This window comes from Callorhinchus milii, unplaced genomic scaffold (genome assembly GCF_018977255.1).
Source record: "Callorhinchus milii isolate IMCB2004 unplaced genomic scaffold, IMCB_Cmil_1.0 Scaffold2, whole genome shotgun sequence".
NCBI classification, from domain to species: domain Eukaryota; kingdom Metazoa; phylum Chordata; class Chondrichthyes; order Chimaeriformes; family Callorhinchidae; genus Callorhinchus; species Callorhinchus milii.
Genome location: NW_024704743.1, coordinates 7,831,942 through 7,857,769, shown reverse-complemented (window position 1 = coordinate 7,857,769; position 25,828 = coordinate 7,831,942). Strand labels below are relative to the sequence as shown.

General features: G+C 43.3%; 1 protein-coding gene across 1 annotated transcript in view; it reads left to right on the top strand.

Moving 5' to 3' along the window:
* Positions 1-25,309, top strand: part of znf438 (zinc finger protein 438) — a 166,472-nt gene extending 141,163 nt beyond the window's left edge. Inside the window, exon 8 of the mRNA XM_007905427.2 lies at positions 24,682-25,309. Within this exon, the coding sequence (XP_007903618.2) occupies positions 24,682-24,727 (46 nt within the window). The 3' untranslated portion in view covers positions 24,728-25,309. The remainder of the gene's footprint in view (positions 1-24,681) is intronic.
* Positions 25,310-25,828: the final 519 nt, after the last annotated feature.

Here is a 25,828-nt window from a genome sequence, read left to right as displayed (position 1 = left end):
GAAGGGAGTTTCTCATGGTGTCTTGGTCAACAATCCTTCAGATAAACTTGGTTTCCCCTATCTCTGCGACCTCCTACCCCCCTACCAACCTGCCCGCTCCCTCCGCTCAGCGGGCTCTGACCTGCTTTGCATCACCTGCCATCAATGGCAGGCGGGCCTTCTGCCACTCTGCCCCCACCCTCTGGAACTCCATTCCACAGTCACTCCACCTCGCCCCCTCTCTTGCCTCCTTCAAGATCCGTCTCAAGACCTTCCTCTTTGACCTTGACTTTAATCACTTTCCTTCCCCCCCTGCCCTCCACCCTCCCCGATCCCTACTGACCCCCAACTCGGGTCCGAAACACTGATTGTCCAGCGTCTTTGGACGTCCTCTCGACATGAAAGGCGCTATATAAATGTAATTTTGTTGTTGTTGTCATTCACTTCATGGCTGTCAGAGGATATTGCTTTGTGCAAATTGGCTCCTGGATTTGCCTTCAATCACATAGTCACTACTCTTTTAAAAAAACACTGATACTCTAAAAAGAAGAATCTTATATGGAACAATGTCAAATGCCTTTCTAAACTTCAAATCAAATTAACTTCATGGCTGTTCAGACCTGTTGCTCAGAGGTCAGAGCACTCGCCTCACAAACGAGAGGACCCAAGTTCGATTCTTTGGCAGGGCGAAACCTTAGGCAAGTTCCTTTACTCCACACGCCTCTGTTTACCTTGAAGTGAGTAGGAACCTGGGTGTTAGTCGATTGGCAGATTGCTTTCCAGGGGTAAGGATCTCTCCAAAAAAAATGTGGTCACTCAATCCACGATTGTCTGTGGGGCACTGCTGTGCGCAATTGGCTGCCGTGTTTAGCCCCATAAAAATGCACAGTCAATCCAGTTTACAGTATATTCTGTGAAGCACTTTGAGATGTTCTGAATGATTTTTAAGGCGCTATATCAAAAATAAGAATAATTATTCTTAAAAACATAAACCATCTCATCATACCCTGTCAACTAGGTCTCAATACATCTGTAAAGCACATCCATCCACTTCGAAAGCAATCTCTCATTGACCTATGTGTCTCAAGGTGATTTGATCCTTGTTGTCGTTTCAAACACTTCCCCCACAATTGACGAAAGGCTTATCAGTCTGTTGTTTGACAGTTTTTTTTTAAAAAGATGGGAATTATATTTGCTATTTTCCAATCCACTGGCTTTTGCCCTGACTCCAGTGAATTCAGAAACAATATCTGTGAGAAGACTCACAATCACCTGAAATAATTTGTTTTAAGATCCCTGGAGTCAGCAGCGTTACCTAGCTTCAGTTACTGCACCCTCCTCATTATGTCCTATTTTGTAATGTTAAAAGTGCTGAGTTTGCACTTCGCTTTAAACTGACTCCCCCCACCTGCGGCACCTTGCCAACCTGTGCATGATATTCTCTGGAATTGGATAAGCAAGCTGCGTCCCTCCAGAGAAAAAAATACACACATTCCAGACACAGCAATATTTCCATGTGTAGGTGGGATGCATGAAATTCTCAATCTGGTTTGGATACTCTTAAGAATGGTGATGGGTTTCCGCCTTTGTCAGACACCCGGCTGACCCCCCCAAAAAAGTTCAAAAACCCTGGCAGTAAACTGGCGCCATTCAGCGTTCATGGTTGAAAGCTGCAGTTAATGCAGAAAGTATCAATGTATTTAAGGGGAAATTTAATAATAATAATCCTTGCATTTGATATATCACCTTATCATGGGGTTGAGACGTCTCAAAGCACTTCACAGAATACATTTTGCTAAGTGGATTGACTGTATTTTGTGAGTGAAACGCGGCAGCCAATTGCGCACAGCATTGCCCTGCAAACAGTTGTGGATTGCGTGACCAATTTTCTTTGAGGAAATACAGTATTATTATGTCCCATCTGAGACCAGGGCTCCCTCTGCCTCCTCGGCCTCCTTGACCTCTCTGCTGCTTTCGACTCTGTCGACCACTCTATTCTCATCTACCACCTCTCCTCTCACCTCAACCTCCACGACGCTGTCCTTGTTTGGTTCAGATCGTACCTCTCACACCACCTGCACTTCATCTCCCCAAACGGTTTCTCCTCTAGCCCCCGCACTGTCTCGTGTGGCGTTCCTCAGGGCTCTGTCCTTGGTCCCCTCCTCTTCAACATCTATATGCTCCCTCTTGGTGACATCATCCGCAAACATGGGGTCAACTTCCAAATGTATGCGGATGACACCCAACTGTACCTCTCTGCCTCCACCCTTGACTCCAGGATCACTGCTGTCCTGACAGAATGTCCTGGATGAGAGCGAACTTTCTTCAGTTGAACATCAACAAGACCGAGACTCTCCTGATTGGCTCCCGTTAGCGCCTCCTCAACTCAGGAGCTGACAGCATCACCATCCATGGTTGCACACTGCACCTTGCTAAGCCAGTCTGGAACCTTGAAGTTTTGTTTGACCCTCAACTATCCTTTCTACCCCACATCTGCGCCATGGCCCGCTCTGCCTTCCCCCATCTCCGCAACGTCGCCCGGATCTGACACTGTCTCACACCACAGGCTGCCGAAACCCTCATACACGCTTTCATTACATCGAGGCTCAACTATGCAAACTCATTACTTGTCGGCCTCCCCAACTCCTCCCTCCATAGGCTGCAGATCATCCAGAACTCTGCAGCCTGTGTCCTCTCCCGCACTAGGCTCCATGATCTTATCACCCCCATCCTTGCCCAACTCCACTGGCTTCCCATCACACAGAGGATACAGTTCAAGATCCTGGTCCTCACCTTCAAAGCCCTCCACGGTCTTGCTCCCCCCTACCTCTGCGACCTCCTAATCCCCTACCACCCTGTCCGTTCCCTCCACTCAGCGGGCTCCGACCTGCTTCACGTCCCCCGCCTTGCTCGCCCCACTATCGGCGGGCGGGCATTTCGCCACTCTGCACCCACCCTCTGGAACTCCATCCCGCAGTCCCGCTGTCTCGCCTCCTCCCTCGCCACCTTCAAGACCCACCTCAAAACCCTCTTCGACTGTGCTTTCGATCTCCCTGCCTCACCCCTGCCCTCCCCCTCCCCCACCCCAACCCTCAGTTCGGGTCCGTTACTCTGTCTGTCCAGCGCCTTGGGACGTCCTAGTGACGTGAAAGGCGCTATACAAATGTAATTTTGTTGCTGTTGGTATTGTTATTACTCTCCTTGATTTGATGCAAAGACATGAGTGGAGTCCTTTAGCTCAGTGGTTAGAGCACTCGCTTTGCAAGTGAGAGACCTGAGTTCAATTCCAGGCAGAGGGCGAAACCTTGGGCAAGTTTCCTTACTCCACACAGAGCCTAATAATAATCCCTTCAAAACCAAAAACAATAATAAATTGGTCATTTTCATTCCATGACTGTTTGTGGGACACATCTGTGTGCAATTGGCTGCTGCGTTCGCCCACAAATATACAGTCAATTCACTTTACACAGTATATTCTGTGAAGCGCTTTGGGACGCCTAGAAGACGTGAAAAGCGCTATATCAAATGCAAGGATTACTATTATTATTATGAGGGAGAATGGAATAGAGGGGTATAGGTGGAGGCTCATATGGAGTATAAACGTGGACACAGACTAGTTGGGTAGAATGGCCTGTTTCTGTGCTGTAACTGTTTCTCTTTGACCGAGCCTTCAGCTCCCCTCTCGACTCTCTTCCCCCTCCTTGCTCCCTCCCTTCCCTCCCCTCACCCTGACCATTTCCCCCCTCCTCGCTCCCTCCCTTCCCTCCCCTCACCCTGACCATTTCCCCCCTGCTCGGGTCATGACCCAACTGTGCAGCGCCTTGGGACGTCCTCCTGACGTGAAAGGCGCTTTATAAATGGAATCTTGTTGTTGTTGTTGTTGTTGTTGTAACATTCTATACAATTCTGTGATTCTGTGAGTTCCAGAATTGCTATTTACAGATCTTTTTGCAGGTCTTGCAATTTTAGATTCTGATGTTCCAATGTGGCCTGGACAATTGTCTACAGTAGGAGCAGGTTAGAGCACTTGTATGTGACGTCTAGCCAGATGCCCTTGAAACGCATCCCTTGTCTGCAGAGTAGCTTTGTTGTTCACTTTTGTTTGCAATTGACTGGATGCTTTCAGTGGATGACCAATAATCATTAAAGGAGATTAGCACTTTAGTGACCTCTGTGTGACTGCGCTAGAGTTTAGACAAAAGCTCCCAAATGAGCTGCCGTAACTTATTTTTTAAAACTCCCCAGACCCCGTGGATGATTTTACCGACCTGGAATTTCTGGATCTGGAAGAATAATCATTGCATTGCTGTACATTTCGCTGACTTCTTTGGGCCTTGTATAGTTTGGACACTTATTCCAATCCGTTCACTGCAATTTGTTCTATTAAAAAGGTTCTTCAGCTCCAGCCTGAGAGGAACTATAGAGGGACAGTATTATTGGTGTATTTTATAGTATCCTCTGTGCTGGTGTTTTAGTGTTGGACAATTTATACAAAATCCAGTGTTTGACTTGACATCCCTTCGCTTCACATCAGCGGTGTTGAACCAACCCTTCCCCTAAAATATTTGTACAGTACGTCATCACTAATTTAAACGCCAGTGATCTGAACCCTGGCTTACCTTTATTACTGACTAAAATCTCTGTTGTACACTATGTACTTACCCTGCTTTACTGTGCTCAGCTCTCGTAACTACAGTGTGTTCTGGAGTTGTCTTTGTTATCAGCAACTAATCACAGCAGAAAACTACCCTGAATTCTTCTCACCATTGATGCAAATACTATAATAATAATAATAATAATCCTTGCATTTGATATAGCGCTTTTCACGTCGGGAGGACGTCCCAAAGCGCTTCACAGAACACACTATAAAGTGAATTGACTGTATATTTGTGGGCGAACGCGGCAGCCAATTGCGCACAGCAATGTCCCACAAGCAGTCGGAGATTGAAAATGACCAATTTTGTTATTGTTTTTGTTTTGGAGGGATTATTATTAGGCGTGTGGAGTAAGGAAACTTGCCCAAGGTTTCGCCCTGCCTGGAATTGAACTCAGGTCTCTCACTTGCAAAGCGAATGCTCTAACCACTGAGCTACAGGACTCCACGGGAGTGGAGGAATACTACAGGAATACTAAATACTAATCGGAGTCCTGTGGTTAGAGCACTCGCTTTGCAAGTGAGAGACCTGAGTTCAATTCCAGGCAGAGGGCGAAACCTTGGGCAAGTTTCCTTACTCCACACAGATCCTAATAATAATCCCTCCAAAACCAAAAACAATAATAAATTGGTCATTTTCAATCCATGACTGTTTGTGGCACACTGCTGTGCCCAATTGACTGCCGTGTTTCGCCCATAAATATACAGTCAATTCACTTTACAGTATATTCTGTGAAGCACTTTGGGATGTCTAGAAGACGTGAAAAGTGCTATATCAATTGCAAGGATTATTATTATTATTATAATTAATATTTAATTATTTATATTTAATAATTATTATTATTATTATAATTCCTGTAACTCAGTGGTTAGAACACTCACCTCGCAAGCGAGAAACCTGGGTTTGATTCCCAGCAGGGCAATATCTTGGGCAATTTTCCTTATTCCGCACGCCTGATAATAATCCCTCAAGAAAAAAAATAATAAATTGGTCACTTAAATCCACGACTGTTTGTGGGACACTGCTGTGCGCAATTGGCTGCCGCGTCTCGCCCACAAATATACAGTCAATTCACTTTACAGTATATTCTGTGAAGCGCTTTGAGACGTCTAGAAGACGTGAAAAGTGCTATATCAAATGCAATGATTATTATTATTATTAATACAGGAGGCCTGTAGTTTAGTGGTGGGAGCGCAAGTGAGAGGACCCAAGGTTCAATTCCCAGGCAGGACGAAACCGCAGGCAAGCTTCCTTACTCCATATACCTGGCAGTAAGTAGGAATCCAGTTGTTAATCAATTGGAGGATTGCTTTCTGGGTTAATAATCCCTTCAAAAATAAAAAATATAATAATAATAATTTAGTCACTCAATCCACGACTGTTTGTGGGACCCCTGCTGTGCACAATTGGTTGCTGCGTTTTGCCCACAAAATACACAGTCACTGCACTTTACAGTATATTCTCTTCTGAAGTGCTTCAAGACATCTCAACGACATGATAAAGTGCTATATCAAATGTAAGAATTATTATTATGTTACATTATTTGGGGAAATAGAAAATGCCACACTAGTGGTTTGATTTAATCTTTCCAGAATACCCACTGTACTATCTTTGTACAGCATCAAGGTGTTTCTTAAATTATTTCCACTAGTCATTGAGTCAGTGACTAGAGGACATCAATTTAAGATAGCCAGCCAGCTAATGGGCAAATGAGGTTGGGAGATTTTTTTTCATGCACAAAATGTTTAGGATATGTAATGCCCTGCTTGGAGCAGTGGTTGAGAACAAATCTATATTAGCTTTCAGAAGGGAACCAGAAAGGAAGGGAATACCAAAAAAGAATAAATTACAGGGGGTTGGGGAAGGGGCAGGGAAATAGGACTCAAAAGAATACTGTTTAAAAGAGCCAGCACAGACACGATAGGCCCAATGGCTAAAATCTCCCCGAAACTCTGAAACACTCTTCCTCAATCCCTCTGCCTTGCCCTGTCCCTTCCCACTTTAAAATCCCACCAGAAGACCTTCCGATTTGATCGTGCTTATGATCGACTCCCCCCTCCCTCTCCCCCTTCCCTCTCCCCCGGCTTGGTGTCAGACTCCGCCACTGTCAAGTGCTCCGGGACGCTACCCCATGTGAAAGGCGCTGTATAAATGCAAGTTGTTGTTGTATCATTACATTCCTGTGGATATCCATGTGAACTTATATAATCCTCGCTCCTTCCCTCCTTCCTTCCCTCCCTCCCTCCCTCCCACCCTCCCAAACCAGTAAATCTTTGGCGCCTTCTCCAAAGAGTTTGAAAATAAGACCCATTGGCCTCTCTGTGCCTATCGCTGTGTTAGTGGCACTTGCTGTCCAATAGGCTCTTGTGATCAGGTGAAACAATAGCGTTAATCAGTACTTCTGTTTCTCAGCAGAACTGAGCAGTGGTCGATTTCTGTGGTTCAAAGTTAATATTCTTTCCACAAATTCTTCATCCTCTGCTGGGGCAATTTATACTTTTCCTAGTGATATCGATTGAGACTTTTATCCTGGGTGGGCTCTTTGGCTTGTTATTATTACATCAACCATATCAAACAAGAGCCTGTTTGAGTGCTTAAGTCATCACAATATTTCATGGGAAAGAACTATGCAATATCAAATGCAAGGATTATTATTATTATTAATAATTATTGTTATTTACAGTATTGTTTTACCTCAAATAGCTCCTTATTCTCAGTCTGGTTTAGATACTTATGAGCATTGTGATAGATTTCTGCATGTATCAGAAATCCAATTGACCAAAAAATAAAATCCAATTGCGTTTGATTGCGAACAATACATCTTTACTTTTATGTTTGCAAAGCATCTCACTGATCCGAAACTGATGGTGTAAAAATGCGTTCACAGGTAGAACTCATCAATGCTAAATATGAAGAGTGGGTCTTTCTAGCAACAATTAATTTGATGTTTTGACAATTCTCGCTTGTTCCAAGTGGAACTGAGCTATATTCTGCCTTTGTGTTACTATTTTTTTTGCTGACTGGGGCATTTCTTTAAAAACAATTTCACCCGAGCACATCTCATGCTGAAAAATAAATAGTGAAATTGTTGTGGATCAGTTACATGGATTTCAACAGCTGAATGACCCACTGAGGACTCTCCTGTTTCTTCAGCTGTGTTTATACAACACTTCTTACTCTGGAGTGAAACCGAAGCTGATTCAAGTCCAGAATAAACAGGCCTGTGAAAAGTATGAACTCAGAATTCACGCTGAGGTTTATTTAGAAAAAAAACCTTCTGAACCAGATCCGGGATCAGAGCTGGTTCCTGAAGCTAAGAGGAGTCCACTTGTAGCTCTGCTGGTTTTGTTATTTGGAGATGTTGCTGTATACGTTGGGGTAACCCGAACTGTCTTCTCACAATATCGTCCATCGTGTAGGCAGATAGTGATGACAATTTCAAGAGAGGATCATAGATAGGTATATGAGAATTATTAAAATGCACGTATAACAAGCAGGAGAGTGAGGTTAGATAAGGAGCCTTGTGTAATTAAAAATGTCAGTATAGACATGAATGATCCCGTTTCTGTGTTGTGACGTTGTATGATTCCATGACGGTAGTGGGAGGTGGGGAGCATACAAGAGATATTGGTCGTTGCTTGTCCTGTAAATTCTTAGGTACCGTATGTTCACATAGCTGAGTTCTTCTGGTTCAGTTCTCGCACGTTACACATAGAAACGCATTGGAACATGGCCTCATAGCAAAGTGAGGCAAATCAAGGTGAGATGCAGCAACAGCAAGGCACTGACATGTGTATGTGTCCCATGCATTGATTCCTCGTCTTTAAGCGATCCTGTTTCAGAGCAAGTGACAAAGAAATGGATTCAGAAGTAAGAGAAATGAGTAGTGTATATATTCTTTACAATTAAAACTGACCGGATGGATCCATTGTGCTTTTTTCTAATCCATTGCAACACCTGCAACATTTATAATAATAGTAACCTTTTGCAGTTGTCAGAGCATGTTTCATGTCGGGAGGACATCTTGTATTTGTAGGCGAATTATTTTTGTGTATGTATTGGAAATATGAGTTTCACAATGCAACTCATCAATTCACTGTCGCAAAACTGTGTGGCTAAATGAGTCTTCACAATATGATAGGCTTGGGCTTCGCAGCATTCAGTGTCCATAAAGAGTAATTCAAGTGTGCTTTCATCACATCTATACAGGCACTTTAGGTGCAAAGCTAATTATAGTATGAAATAAATAGAGTACCTCACAGGATCCTGGTATGTATTGAAGAGAATGTTACACAAAAGTGGGTTAAACTTTCAGGTTCATTACAGAACAGCTATTTATTAGTTACAGGTGTAAAACATGTTTTCTTGTGCTTTGTGTTAAAACTCAACATTGACAGTGGTTCAAGGGGCTTAGGGTGATTGGAAACAGGTTGATGAGTCTACAAATACAAGATGTCCTCCTGACATGAAACATGCTCTGACATCAGATGAGTCCTTGTCAGGAGTTACGGGAGAGAAGTGTGTGGCCAAGCCTTTGTCCTGGCAGGACTTTGAGAGACAGCTCTGAAAACATAGCTGGCAATGCAACAGTGAAGCTGAGCCTCTGACATTGCACACGTGAAATTTGCCCTTACAGCTTATCATTGGAGTTACTTAATAGAAAGGAAGAGAGTTGGGTTATTTTTAGTTTGTGTATTTAAGGATCAGGCGGAAGGAAACACGTTCTATGTCTGGTATGGACTGATGTTATGGAATCATAGACAGTTCAGCACACAATGAGCCCATTTAGTTGATTGGCAGATCGCTTTCTGAGAGTAATAATTCCCCCCCCACCAAAAAGAATTATAATAATTTGATCATTGACTCCATGACTATGGTCCATTGCTGTGCGCAATTGGCTGCAGTGTTTCGTCCACAACATACACAGCCAATTCACATTGCAATACATTCTGTGAAGGGCCTTGAGACGTCTCAACGATGTGATAAGGTGCAAGTGCAAGGGTTATTAATATTATTCTTGTTGTGCCTGTGCTGTTCTAACTCCCCACTGGAACTATCAGAGTTGTCCCGTTTAACTTCCTCTTGCCTAATAGCCTTTTATCTCAACATTTATCAAATGTTTTTAGAATTTTATAATCCTCTGCTCAAATGAACTGAAACAGTGCCACACTGACCTTTGGGAATGCTGCTCTGGAAGTAGATTGTGTTGGAGTGGAATTTGCAAAAATCAGCAAAATCTGCTTTGTTTATGCAAGAGTCTTTGCAATTTGGTGTTTTTATGAAGGAATTCTATTGGGAATCACTGGGATCTGGGTACCACTGATTCAGCCTCAATTGGGAATGAGTTCACCATGGTTTCGACTCGACTTTTCAAATGCCCTGATAGTCAAGGTTCCCCAATTCCACCATACACAGGATCCAGCTGATCCAAAACTCCGCCGCCCGCACGCTCACTCTTTTAGCCACTATGCCCCGAAACTCTGGAACACTCTTCCTCTATCCCTCCGCCTTGCCCCTTCCTTCCCCATCTTCAGGTCGTGTCTGAAGACCTTCCTATTCAATAGTGCTTCGCCACAGTCAAGCGCTCTGGGATGCTATCTCGTGTGAGGGCCACTATATAAATGCAAGTTGTTGCTGTTGTTGTACACGTTGCATATCCAAAATATATTTGGATACTGACATTTGCCTACAAAATACAGTCACTAAACATTACCGTAAATACTGTGAAGTCCTTTGAGACATTCTCCTGACATTAAAGGCAACGTACCAAATGTAAGGAATGTAATTATTAGAATTATTATTACCAAATTTATGGCTCTCGTCTAAAAATGAACATCTGACCCGCATCTATCCAAGCAACTCAATTTCCTAACTATGCTCGTAGCTTCCATGCCCTTTTTTAAAAGTTTAGATGTGTCTGATATACAGTGTCGTTCCTGCTCTCACTCCACTGGGAACCAGTCTACTCACGGTGAGATTGAGGTTAGTTATGTACTACTAACACTCGAACCTTGTGATGAACTGATAAAAAGAATCATGTGCCAGTTTGCAGGCAATGCTGCCATAAACTGCATGGGAGCTGTTTCTCAGACACTACATCACTGTCCTGTTATAGAAATGAAGTAGAATATTAGTCTTGTAATCTCTGATTCGGTTGGAGAGAAGTAACTATTTTGTCGGGTAACTGCATGATTACTCTTTTAAAATATATCGATGGATATAGTTCATTTTCTGATGACCTTCAAGGGGTTAAATTTTGGGTACCCTTTGAGACGTCATAAAATTAAAAATTTCGTACAACAAAAATATTACGTACCACTAAGGAAAGGTGTGCCAGTGCGGCAGATACAATACAATACAAAATTCCATTTGTATAGTGCCTTTCATGTCGGTAGGACATCCCAAGGCACTGAATAGTCACAATTTTGGACCCAAACATGAGGGTGAGGGGTGGGGGGGAGGCTTGGGATCAGGGAGGGTGGATGGTAGGAGGGTGGCCGAAGGTACAGTCAAAGAGACGTGCCATTAAGGAGGCAAGGGAGGAAGCGAGGCAAAAGAAATGTGGGATGGAGTTCCAAAGGGTGGGGGCAGAGAGGCTGAAGGTCCGACCGCCAATGGTGGAGCAGGCTGGCCGGGGGATGTGGAGAAGAAGCAGCCTGCGGAGCGGAGGGAGCAGACAGGTTGATAAGAGGTTAGCAGATCACAGAGATAGGAAGCGGCAAGGCTGTGGAGGGCCTTGAAGGTGAGGACAAGGATTTTGAACTCTATCCTCTGAGGAATGGGGAGCCAGTGGAGCCGGGTGAGGGTAGGGGTGATGGGGTCAAGGAACCTGGTGCAGGAGAAGACACAAGCTGCAGAGGTCTGGATGATCTGCAGGTTGTGGAGGGAAGAGTTGGGGAGACCGATAAGCAGGGAGATGGGGTAGTCAAGCCTAGATGTGAGGAAAGCATGGATGAGGGTTTCAGCGGGCTGCGGTGTGAGACAGTGGCGGAGCCGGGCGATGTTGCGTAGGTGGAGGAAGGCAGAGCGGGTCATGACACGGATGTGAGGGCGAAAGGACAGTTGAGGGTCAAACAAGATACTCCCGGACTGGCTCAGTGAGGTGGAATGTGCATCCTTGGATGGTGATGCTGTCAGGGCCTGAGGTGTGGAGGTGGTAACGAGAGCCAATCAGGAGAGCCTCGGTCTTGTTGACGTTCAACTGTAGAAAATTAACTCTCATCCAGAACTTAATGTCTGACAGACTATTTGCATACAGTATATGGCAGATTAATGGTAAATTTCCTAACATTCTACTTTAACTCCAACCTCGAACGACCAAAATTAAACCAGTTAATCTTAACTGGAGCGAGAGACACTCCGAGTCGCTTGGATCTCTGACGCAGATGTGCAAAACCATTCACTGTGTTTAAGAGTGTCCATCCAGAAGCTACAAAGGGCGTGAAGGTACCATTACAGGGATAATTCACAAAGCCCCAGACATTAACGCTGAGTCAGGATTTTGGCTGAAAATGAGAAAATATCTCCAAAAGCTGCAGCTCTCACTTGCAACGTTCTAAAATTGCATCTTTAGTTCATTTTACTTCCCACTTTCTTGATCCGATTTGTGTGTGACCCTAACAAGTAATTGTATCCAAAGTTGTGGAAAATTGGACTCTTAAAAGTATACGTTGGCATGGGCTGATTGGCTTCACGTGTTCGCTAAGCGCCTCAGGTTCTAAATCTTTACCTCCTGAAGTTTCTCTTGAATTTCCTAATGATCAGGTTAACATAACACTCTATTAGTTTCTCACTGTTGGTCCTTGAATCTCAGTGGGTGCTGATGGTCACCTCTTCTCCCCCACAGGGGTAGCCGGGTTTGGTAACACACACACAAACCCATCCATCACCGTGCTTAAGAGCATCCTACCAGACTAAGTGTTCCACATAGGTGTGCTGCCCGCACATGGGAATTTCCCTGAGTCTGGAATGGACAGGGTTCACACTGGGTTGATGAGTAGAAATCCTATACTGAGGGAACTGACTGCCGTGGGATTGTGTCTCCTGCAGAGGACTGAAATTTCACATGGTTTTAGAGTTCAGACCATTGTCTTAAAAGTTAAGATTAGAACCATGCAATAATTTGCAGCACAGAAGAAGGCCATTTGGCCCATTGTGTCTGTGCTGAGTCTTTTAAAAGGAATCCTTTCAGTCTCATTTACCTGCCTTTTCCCCTCCACTCCTGTAGCTTAGCAGTTAGAGCAATCACCTTCCAAACGAGAGACCTGGGTTTGATTCCCAGCAGGGCGAAATGTTGGGAAAGTTCCCTTACTCCACACGCCTCTGTTTATCTCGCAGTAAATAGGAACCCGGTTGTTAGTCAATTGGCAGATTGTTTTTCTGGGAATAATAATCCTTCAAAGAAAAATACCAATAATAAATTGGTCACTCAATCCACGACTGTTTGTGGGACACTCCCGTGCGCAATTGGCTGCCACGTTTCACCCGCAAAATATACAGTCAATTCACTTTACAGTATATTCTGTGAAGCGCTTTGAGACATCTACAAAACATGAAAAGCGCTATATCAAATGCAAGAATTATTATTATTGTTATTATTATACCCTGTAATTGTGCAGAATTTTGGAAAAAAGAAATTCAGCCTGAATTTAGAAGCTGTTTATTTGATGTTCTCAGTGACAGCCATCTTCCCAGTAGATTATGTGTTCACAAAAGGAAAGGGATGAGATGGGCCAAGGGGCCTTCTTCATCCAAACTAATCTTGTGATGTTGTGAAAGCTGAAAATATTTTTTCTTCTTTACTGTTAACCGTACACAAAGTAAAATCTGTAAGTTTTAGTTTAACCCCCTTTCCCCTGGGTCGATCTCCTGTGTCACACATCAACTGGTCAGGCAAGTAGCCTGGTTTGGCCTCTTTGTAAGTGGCTGATGGAGATGGGTGAGATAGTCCAGTGTTCTTTCTCTGTGAGGTAGTTTTGAAATCTATTGTAGTGTTTAAAAGCGAGGGCATTAATTTCCATGGAGAAAAGGAGGGGGAATCAGCTTACAAAGATAACAAGCTGCCATGAATTGAAAAAAATGGCTGATGCTGTTCCTATGAGCTCAACATGTGTGGAGAACTCAACATCCAGGTGCAAAGCCATGTCGTACCATTCTTTGATGCTCTAACACCCTGGAAAGATTGATTTTTAAACTATAGCAGACCTGTGTGACTAATGCTAGAAATGCACACACCATGGACTTAATCTAATGATAAGATGCGCACATCATGTACACTATTCTATTGATAAAATGCGCACGCCATGTACTTTATACTAATGATAAAAATTAACACAGCATGTGCTATATTCTATTGATAAGATGCACACACCTCTTACTGTATGTAATTTCAAACACTTTGACTGCAGGCTGTTGCAACGACTGTTGCTGTTGCAAAGACTAGGTCTAATGCACACTTCATTCAACAGTTAAGATGTTGTTTTGGATTTTATTTCCGTCCGGGATGGCGGTGGGAAGGGGGGGAGTGAGGGAATGAGGAAGAGTTATTCGGTTTTACTGTAGCCATACCTAATTAGCTGTATCCATAATTGCAACAGGCTGTGGTCAAGGCTGAATTGGGAGATAAATGTCCCCCATAAGGGGTAAAAGAGTAACTAATCTTGTTAACAATCATCTCCTTAATATAACTTGTATACTATTAGACGGATGTCGGACTTAATTTCAAAAAATATACTGTTTAGCGATTGTGAAACCTCAGGCAAGTTTCCTTACTCCACATGCCTCTTTAACTTAGCAGTACTGGGTTAAGTCGATTGGCGGATTGCTTTCCGGGGATAATCATCCCTCAAAAAAAATTGGTCACTCAATCCACAACTGTTTGTGGGTTACTGCTGTGCGCAAATGGCTGTTACATTTCACCTACAAAATACAGAGTTAATCCACTTTACAATATATTCTGTGAAGTGCTTTGAGATGTCTGAAAGACCTGATAAGTTGGTATACAAATGTAATTTTGTATTGTATATCAAATGCAAGGATTAATATTGTTAAAGTTAGTATTCATTCCTAAATTGAACTGAAATGAACTTTAGAACTGGATAGGTATCTGGGGAAGATGGGTTTGCAGGGTTATGGGGAGAAAGCTGGTGATTGGGGTTAGTGAAAGTGACTTGCTCTGTCAAAGAGCCCACACAGACTCGATGGGCCGAATGGCCTCCTTCTGTGCCATAACATTCTATGAATCTATGAATCTATAAACATTTTGGAGAAATTTCACCTGGGTCTAGATTTACTCTATTTATGAAGTATTTTCAGGGAGTCCAGAATTTGGCAAATTCTTATGTATTTGAACTTCACTTCTTTTTAAAAGAATTTACAGAAAATCACCTTCAAAATGAACCCAATGTTTACAAACTTACCAACTTCCTGGCACATCGAAATGCTACATAAATAGAGCAAACCTGGACCCAGATCGGATTTCTCCCCAATCATGTTTTCAGAACAATCCTGTCCTTGAAATATATTTTGTAAAATGTTTTATTAGCCAAAAATTAACTTGCAGTTTTATAACGCCTTTCACATAGAATGAACATTTAAAATATTGGCTGCCCCGTTCACCCATAAAATACACACATTCACATCACTTTGCAGTAGTATCTGTGAAGCACTTTGAGACCTCTCATTGACATGATAAGACGGTATATCAAAATGCAAGGAGTGCAAACTGCGCGTTTCTCATACCTTGCTCTCTGGAACTCTCTTTCAAAATATTTCACTCTTCTCTTCAACCGTGCCTTCACCTCCCCTCTCGACTCTCTACCCCCTCCTCGCTCCCTCCCTTCCCTCCCCTCACCCTGACCATTTCCCCCATGCTCGGGTCCTGACCCAACTGTCCAGCGCCTTGGGACGTCCTCCCGACATGAAAGGCGCTCTATAAATGCAATCTTGTTGTTGTTGTATCCCTTACCCTCAAAATTCTTTTAAAGTATATCTATTTGACTGTACTTTTAGTCAACATCCTCAATTCTCTCTGTTTGCTCCCAAATAATTTATCAGCACACAAGAAGGCCATTCAGTGTCTGTGCCACTATTATATATATATATCATTATATATTAATTCTGTTCTATTTTTTAAGATAACGTTCGTAGAGAGTGGGCAACTATTAACAGGAGATGTCTTTATAATATAATAATCCTTGCATTTGATATAGTGCTTTTTCACGTCTTCTACACGTCTCAAAGCACTTCACAGAATATACTGTAAAGTGAATTGACCCTATATTTTGTGGGTCTTTCGTCACGTTGGTGAAAGTTTTTGTCACTGAGTTGATACGTGAACACAGCATGTAGTTTGGACATCTCACATAGACCTATGAGTGAGGACTTTTGATTCACCCTGTATAAACACAAGTTTTTGTTGTCTCTGGCTCTGGTAATAATCTGGTAACCAGTGATCAACACATTGTGTATGTGAAGGACCCGGTTCAGGGTCTTGAAGACTTGCTTTTGGAAATGGAAACTCATTATTGAGTGGTTCGATGGAGGGCCAAAGCCCATAGTGCGTACATCATCAAGGTTGATGTCCTAGTTTCGGACCAGCTGTTTTCAGACTAAATGCAGGTATTTGCAGAAGACCTTGTAGAAGCAAGGGAAAACAATTGCAAGCTGGCCAAATACTGCAGGCATAATACAGTACTATTGAGCACAAAGTATGCACTGGCTAGAAAACAATGAAATTGGACTTGAAGTTTTAATATACTTTGGCAGATCAAAACGTTTTACAAAGCAAGTTAAATTTGACCAGACTATTTTCTTGCAATCTTGCACTTTTCCTTCAGTGATGGCTGAATGGTTTCATACAGTAATGGTTGGGTATGTATAGCTCGACCCTGAACTGAGTGTCAAATCTGACATTCATTCCATCGCTCTCCCCTCTCCCCACTTTACCTATGTAATCTTCTCCAGGCCCACATTCCAAAACTGGATCATTGCTCAAATTTGCTCTTAACCTCACCGTAATTGTTGTGGAATCCTTGATGGTCACCTCAAGGTTAGATTTTTTCAATGCCTGGCATCCTCAGTTCCACTCTCAGAAGATTCAACTGAACCCAATTTCTCTCCCACGCAAGGCACTGTACATTACCCCATGATTACCAAAGACAGGCAAATGAAGTCCAGGTACAGATCAGCCATGATCTGATAGAACAGGGGAACAGGTTTGAGGAGCTGAATGGCTTGCTCATGTTCCTATGTACCAAGCTCCATTGACCACTAGTATATCTGAAGCTTGAATTTAAAATCCTTGTCTTAGTCTTCAAATTCCTCCACGGTTTCATTCCCCACTTTATGTAATCTTTTCAAAAGCACTCCTCGCCTGTCTCCCCAGTCTCAAAAGATCCAGCTCATTCAGAACTCTGCCGCCAACATACTGACCCGGACCAAACTCTGTACCCACATCTCACCAGTTCTGGCCAGCTCCATTGGCTCCCCATCACCGAACGGATCTACTTCAAGATCCTCACACTCGTGGTTCAAATCCATTCACTCCTTGGCATCTCCCTACCTTTCCGACCTCCTCACTCCTCAATCCATCACTTGGCGCCTCCACTCGACTGGCACCGGCCTCCTGCTCATCCCTCGCACCCTTCATCCCACCATCGGAGGTCACGCTTTCAGCCACTCCACCCCGAAACTCTGGAACACTCTCCTTCAATCCCTCCGGCTTGCCCACTCTCTCCCTTTTTTCAAGTCCCAACTGAAAATCTTCCTCTTCGACCATGCTTACAGCCACCTCCCCACCACCCACCCCCCCAGCTCAGAGTCAGGCTCTGCCATTGTTGTTTTCCAGCCTCACCCCAACTCTGGCCCGTTGCTTATTCCCTTCACCCCACCATTGGAATCTGTGCTTTCAGACACCATGCCCCTATTCTCTGGAATGATCTTTCTAAACCTCTTTGCCTTCCTGCCTCTCTCTCTGTTTCTCATCAAAAAAAAACTTTTTGTCAATATCTTTAAACCTCTTACTTGGCTACCACATTTGTTGAGATGTTTTGTGAGTGAAATGCAAGCTGTTGTTGTTGCTCATGCAACGGCTTTGGACGAGTTAGTTCTATCAAAAAGGTATAAGCCTGGCTCAGTTCGTAGCACCTTCACTTCCGAGTCAGAAGGTCGTGGGTTCAAGTCTTACGTTGGGACTTGGAACTCATACAGTCTAAGCTGACACTCCAAGGCACTCCAACTGGAGAAGTGCCATCCTTCTGATGGGATGTTAAACCTGAGTTTCACCTGTCTGCTCAGGAAGATGTTGAAGATCCCATGGTACTATTCGAAAAGAGAAGGGAATTTCTCCAAAGTGACTCTCATTTTAAATATCATTTGCAGTGAGTAAACATAATTTATTGCTAAACCTTGAGTGTAAAACCTATTGGAGCTTTACCATTGCTTTTATTTACTATTAGAATTTAAACATTAATATCCTTCATTGACGTGCATATGTTAACTTTGTGATTCATTCCTACTTGCTAGGCAGTCAAACAGATGTCGAAATTTAAATGATTGGATAGAAATGAAAAATAGCACCTACTTACATATAGGTTAATGTCACCCTGGAGTGTTTTGCTCAGTCTAACTCTGAGGCTGATGCATGGTAAGTGGGACTGGAATGCTATACGTCTGCATATTATTTGTTCTGCACAATTTTGCTAGCAGCTACTGTTACTGTGAAAATTTTCATTTGGTGAGAATGCCAACACTCAAGCTGCAAGGTGTGAGACAACGCTCATGAGATTAGCATCCACCACTCTTTCCTCCCTCCCCCCGCCACTCCACTCCACTCCCACCCCATCCACCCACCTCCAATTTTTGCAACATTTGTTCTGCAAAATGCATTCTCATAGGGCACAATAAAACCATGAGGTTTGTCAGGTCAAGTAAAGCAACCCTTTGGTATTAGTTAGGCAATTGGACTGCCGAGGGAAAAATAAATAATCCTTACATTTAATATAGCGCCATATCATGTTGTTGAGACGTCTCAAAGCACTTCCTGGAATATACTGTAAAGTGAATTGAACTGTATCTTTTGTGGGTGAAATGTGGCAATCAATTGCGCACAAAGCATTGTCCCAATTACAATGGTGGATTGAGTGACCAAATTATTTATTGATTTATTTGTTTATTTTTTTTGAAGATTATTGCCAATTGATTAACAACCAGGTTCCTAATATAAATGAGCTTGTTTAGGAATTGTGTATTTCAACGGGCATCCTGGTGTTTCAAAGAATATGTCAAAAGTGTGGCTGTCACTTGGAACAGTAACCGTTTACTCTGTTCTGAGAATTGGCAAATTATAAGTAGATACTAACGGAGATCAGCCCCAACCGGTGACTATTGCTGGATGGGCCATGATTTTGTTGCTGCCTCTTACACAGCCTGTACGTGTCAACCCACAGGTGGAATGTGCTTTCGTGAATGTGTAAATGGAAACCACAATAATGAGGTTTTGAATCGTACTGTACCAGCCTTGACCACAAGAACCATACATACTATGAGATACTTTCAGCAGCGACAGATAGCATCAAAGCAGTTTCCCGATGCGTAAATAGTTATGTAACCATATTTTGACTGAATCGGTGGACAATTACAAAACCGTGGAATCTGTGTGAAAAATATGTATTTGGCATAGAAAAATAAATGATGTTAACATGACAGGAGTTGGAGTATTAAAACTTTTAAATGGGGTAAAACTGATCTGTAGAGAAACTCATTCATCCAATGTGATTAATGGAAACAGTAACTACTGCCTCTTTCTTGCTGTTTGTATTTGTTTTATTTGGATTCAAAAATCTTGTCTGCACTTTCAAATGCCTCCCCGGCCTTGCCCAACCCTATATCTGCAACCACTTGGGGCCTAACCCCCCCTGCACCCCCCCACCCCCGGCTGCTTCCTTCGCCCAACACTGGCCTGTTCATGTGTTCTGCCCGCTCTGTCCCACCGTCAGTGGCCAAGCTTTCAACCATTCAGCTCCTGCTTTCTGGAACTCCAACTCCAACCCTCTGCCTTTCACCCTCCCCACCTTCAAAACCTCCTTGCTTGAGCTTACTGAGTCTGCTACAGTAATTAAGAGTTACATTCATGTTAGTCTGAGGAATAGCTCAGTGAAAGTTACAACTCCTACAAAGAAGAATCCTGTGTCAAATTACAGTTGGGGAAATCACTTATAATAATAATTAGTAAGAATAATGCTTACATTTGATATAGCACCTTTTATGTCAGGAGGACGTTCCAAAGCACTTCTTAAGATATACTGTAAAATGGAGTGACTGTTATTTGAACTAACGCAGCAGTCAATTTTCCACACAACAATGTCCCTCAAACAGCCACAAAGTGAATGGCCAGTATTATTTGGAGATTTTTGGCCCAAATACCGGGCGAAACTCACTTCTCTTTGCAAATAGTGCCATGGGATCTTTAACATCCACCTGGAACAGGCATCGGTTTAACGTCTCATCCAAAGGATGATACCTCTGACAATGCAGCACGCCCTCAGTTGGAGTGCATTGGAATGTCTTCTTGGACTGTATAAGTTCCAATACCTGTGCAGGGTTTGAACCCACAGCCTTCTGTCTCAGAGGTGAGAGTACTACCAACTGAGCCAGGCTGACACAGTATCATAAAGGCTCTTAAAGTAAATTTCCTGAGTATGCCCCTCATGGGTTATCTTTAGGACTGTGAGGTGAGATATGATATCAAATTCCCACCCTGAGAGACATTCCTAACCATGGGCATGTCCTGTGTTTCTACCTGGATAAGTAAATGTGCATTGAATTGACTTTTCAATTTTGTTTAGGTCTCCCACATAAGCAACTTGTCACTGTTTTCAGTCGTGTTTCCGGGCCATAGCTGGAATAGCGTATAAATATGCCAACAATGTTGTATTGCTTGTTGGTATGAGGTATAGTAGAGAGATAGCAAGTGGTCTGTTTTATACTCCATGTCTGGTCTAAGACGTGTGACAATATTTCTCTCGCTCCACACATCTTGATATTGTTCAGCAGTAGGAAACTGCAACTATTTTTGTTCTCGTTTCTCAGCCTCATTTCATCTCTCCTGAAGGCTTCCTCACTCAATCTCTTTTTAAAGGAAACTTCTAGAATCTCTAATAGTAGGATAACCAACAGAGACCCAAATGCAATTTGATTCAACAATGACTCCTGAAGCACATAAATAATTCTTAGCTCTGGAACTGCAAATTAAAACACCGCAAACGTACTGCAGCACAGATCTTTTTTGTGTGTTTCTTCAACTCTCAAAATCCTTTCATTTTGCTCCTTTTCTGCCTTCCTTCACTGCCCTCTAAGATACTTTTCATGTCAGGAGAATGTTTCAAAGTGGTCCACGCTGGCCACCCAGGCAGGGGGTGGGAGCCGAGGGAGTTGGGGAGGGGAAAGATGAGGTACAAAAGGTACAGCGAGGTCAGAGAGGTACAAAACCCCACGTTTCAGTAAGCACCTTTAAACACTCTTCTCAAAGAGCCCCCATTGATTCTGTAAAGAGCTTTGCAATGTTTTTCCTAGCCGAAAGCCTAGGCGTTCGCCAACAAAATACACAATCACTACACTTTACAGTTTATCCGGAGTCCTGTAGTATAGAGGTTAGTTCGCTCGTCTCGCAAGCAAGAGGACCCAGATTTGATTCCCAGGCGGGGCAAAACCTTAAGCAAGTTTCCTTACTCCACAAGTCTGTTTACTTAGCAGTAAGTAGGAACCCGGTTGTTAGGCGATTGGCAGATCCTTTTTCCGGGGGTAATGATCCCTCCCCCCAAAAAATGTGGTCACTCAATCCACGACTGTTTGTAGTTCATGCTGTGCACAACTGATCACCGCAGAATACATTTTACAGTATATCGAAGCTTGACTATGCAAACTCATTGCTTGTCGGCCTCCCTGACTCCTCCCTCAATAGGCTGCAGATCATCCAGAACTCTGCAGCCCGTGTCCTCTCCCACACCAGGCTCCATGGCCCTATCACCATCCTGTTTGTGGGACACTGCTGTGCGCAATTGGCTGCCGCATTTTGCCCACACAGTCAATTCACTTTACAGTATATTCTGTGAAGCACTTTGAGACATCTAGAAGACGTGAAAAGAGCTATATCAAATGCAAGGATTATTATTATTATTATTATTACTATTATCCTCGCCCGACTCCACTGGCTTCACAGATGATAAGGTTCAAGATCCTGGTCCTCACCTTCAAAGCCCTCCATGGTCTTGCTCCCCCTACCTCGGCGACCTCCTAACCCCCTACCATCCTGCTCGCTCCCTCCGCTCAGCGGACTCCAGCCTGCTTCATGTCCCCCGCCTCGCTTGCCCCACTATTGGCCTTCCGCCACTCTGCCCCCACCTCTAGGACTCCATCCTGCAATCCCTCCACCTCACCCCCTCCCTTGCCACCTTCAAGACCCATCTCAAGACCCTCCTCTTCAACTGTGCTTTCGATCTCCCTGCTTCCACTCCTGCCCCCCACCCTCCCTGACCCCGACCCCCAGCTCGGGTCCGAAACTCTGTCTGTCCAGCTTCTTGGGACATCCTCCCGACGTAAAAGGTGCTTTACAAATGTAATTTTGTTGTTGTTGTTGTATTCTGTTAAGAGCCTTGAAACGTCCCAATATCATGATAAGGCTTTACATCAAATGCAAGAATTAGTATTGTTATGTTATTATATGCCGTGGAGCACTTTGAGATATCCTTCTGACTTGAAAGCCGCTATACCAAATGCGTTAATATAATTATAATTAATATTATTATACATTGTTGCCTCTTCAACAGGCTCAGTAATTAAGCACAACAGAACAACTATCGAATCTTGGCAATTTCACAGCAGTAATGTCGTACTTACGACCTGCTTGTTAGAATGAAAGCCGTAACCATATATTAATACATCTGCTACTGACAATTTTCAAACCAATTTCTTCATTTCATACTGAATCATGAAGCTTAAAATAAAATCAGATTGCTTCAATCGTGAGTCACAGAACAAAGTCATACCTGGGCTCAGCCTTATCTGTAAGGTTTGTACGTAATCTCCATTTAAGGGATTTTCCACATTGCAACCACTCATCTCTGTAGAGAGCTGAGAAACATTTCTCACAGCTCCAGAAGCAGTGAGATACCCTTCACAATATTTCATATTAAACAGAATAATAAGATACTTGGGAGTGTTGCAAGCCAATAATCTCACTGGAGGGTTCATATCATGTTATAGCCCATGAAAACAAAGTGAGATGAGTTTGTGACCATTAAATGAATGAACCTGCGATTACTGTCCAGAAATCGTTCCCATGCAGTTATTATCTGAACAGTGGAACTGATGGCATCTCTCAGTTCCATTTTGACTGTGTTTTGCCAGTAGTGGCTATCATGATTGACATCAGCTGAGATCAGCTCTCAGTGAAGGTCATCACTGGTAGATAATCAGCAGTGATGTAATCCTCTCTGTATCATCAGTGTTGAAAAAGTTCCCATCATAGCTCGTACCTGAAAACCATCCTTTGTCATGAATACCCATACCCTCCCCGTCGTGAAAATGCCCCGTTATGAATACCACCCTCTATATTTTGAATACCACCCCACCAACAGCAACTTGCATTTATATAGTGTCCCCTCACGCAGGGTAGCGTCTTGAGCACTGAAAGTGCTTAAATACCCCCTCTTCTTTGTGAATGCTCCACTCTTTTGCGAGCAGACCTTTGTAGGTTTACCTTACTGGTTAGCAAAGGGCTGCTTGTCCATCTTCAACCTCCTTTGATTTCTCTCATCATGCAATGGGCACTTCTGAATTCTGTCCAGAACAGCTGTTGTTCCTAAACTCCTGTTGCTGAACAGCTTCATGTGAAAACAATCTCCGGGGTGATGCGATGAGAGCTGGTCTCAGTTTGCATTCCCACAGGTTGCTCTGGGTGGAGGAGCAGTCCGTTGAGTTTGTTTATCCACAAGTCTAGGTGCACAACCACAATTTGTGAAAACCGTTCTCAAGTGTTTGAACTGGTTATTCCTGTCAGTGGTGTCTGAGCAGATGTGGTTGTACCCGAGCTTGGATTACAAGCAATCGACCGTTTCATGTTGGTGTGATACAGTAGTTAGCTGAAACTACCACATCTCAATCTAAATCTAAATTAAGAGTTAACTACAGGGGTAAGGGGGAAAGGCAGGTAAATGGGACTGAATAGATTGCTCTTTAAAAGATGGGCTAAATGGTCTTCTGTGTGTTAATTTTTCTGGTTCTAAGGTAATAATAAGGTAATAATATACAATATTATTATATTGTATTGCATTTGGTATAGGGCCTTTCACATCGGAAGGATGTCCCAAAGCGCTTCACAGTCTCAGATTTACTGGGAAGTGGAGTGACTTGTGTATTTGTAGGCAAACGTGGCATAGCAAAGTCCCACAAACAGCCATGAAATGAATAATCAATTTTATTTTTTACTTTGGCATAAGAAAGCTTTAATCTCTCTAATAGCGAGATTGAATAGTTCAGCAGCTTGTATTTATATATCTGCTTTCACATAAAATAATGTCTCACAGCACATGACACATGTATTGGTAGGCACTGATGTAAGATACAGACATGGTTGTCTGATCAGGATGGGTTTTGAAGGCAGGGAGAGAGTTTATCAGGTAAAGTGATTTTGGAAATGTCTTACAGGATGAGTGACTGAAAGCTTGGCCACTGATGGTGAAGTGAAGGGAGTGGGGAATAAGCATTAACCTGATCAATAGCCTGTTTCCTCGCCTACAATCCCTCGGATAAAATTGATCATACACTTGGCCATTTGCTGTGTGCGTGAAATGATTGTTAAGTTCACCTCCAACACACAGTTGCTACACTTTACAGTAAATCCTGTGACGTGCTTTGAGACGGATTATTACTTGCAAGGATTATCATAAAAAGTAATTGAGAAGGGTCACTGAGTATCAGCCTTTGAACTCTGCATCCATGTTGCTGTGAATGCTTTTGACAGCGAAGGATACTTCTTGTCTTTTTGCAGGTTACACCTAAAATCTTTCTCTGAGGAGTCGAGATGGTCGTTGTGAGTTTGGGTGGATGCAGCAAACTTCCTGACGCATTGGCCAGTGTAAAAGCGCCACCTTCTGGTCAGAGCCTCAAAGCTACCCAGCTCTCGAGCAGCTCCCAGAGAAAGCTGCTACAACAAGCAGAGAGGGAACCAGGCCACAAGGATCTTGCATTAGTTGTGTTAAGAACCTGCTGAATTGCGGACTTTGAAGATCAAACGAGAAGCAGTCCTCTCTTACGACTTGTAAGCATTTACAAGGAACACCTGGACCAGCCAAACGTCCGTTTTATTTGACTCTCACTGTGACGGGCGAGTTGAACAACCTTTCCCGACCACTGACTTTTGAAGCAGGTACTGGATTAAATCGTTGAGCGTTGAGTTTTACAACAGTTATCGATAATATTTCAAATCATCCTCTGCTGTCCTCTTGTGTTGCGAATCAAATTGCCTTTTGTTGAATTTCCTGAAATACGAACCAAGTCTAAGCAGATTGATCATGAGTGGGACTTGGAGGGTTAACACGTGCCACATGGGGCTAGGATTCCTCCTCCTCAGCTCCTGGTAACCCTGTCATAATGGTAAGCAATTTGTTTGGTCAGCCTGATGTCTGACACAAGCAGAAACCCATCCCATGCTTAAGAGCGTCCAAACCAAACTGAGAATTCCATGCAACCCACCTACACATGGAAATCCCAGAGATGTTTATCAGAATGGAATGCGCACTCTGTCCCTGGAGTGACACATCCTGCTTACCTAGTTCCGGAGAGTATTAGACGCAGGTTGGCAAGAGCCAAGGCTTGGGAATCCCACAGTGTATTGAGGAACTGCTGGAGTCCAACCAGCTAAAACTGCATAGTTTAGCGTTGAAGCAATGCGAAGCTTAGCAGTGCCTCATCCTGGTTCGATTTCAGCAGTACTGCATGGGACCTGGGTGCGCACTCCAGAACAAACAAAACTTTGCTTCTGTGAGTTCACTAACTTCAATGTAGCCGCAACTGAACGACCTCCAGTCAACACAAGGGATTTCCTTGTGCTTCAGAGAATCGCTGCAACATAAGACTGAATTTTAGTTACATGTTTTAGACCACTTCGCAAGGGCTTGGCATTATAAACAAGTCCT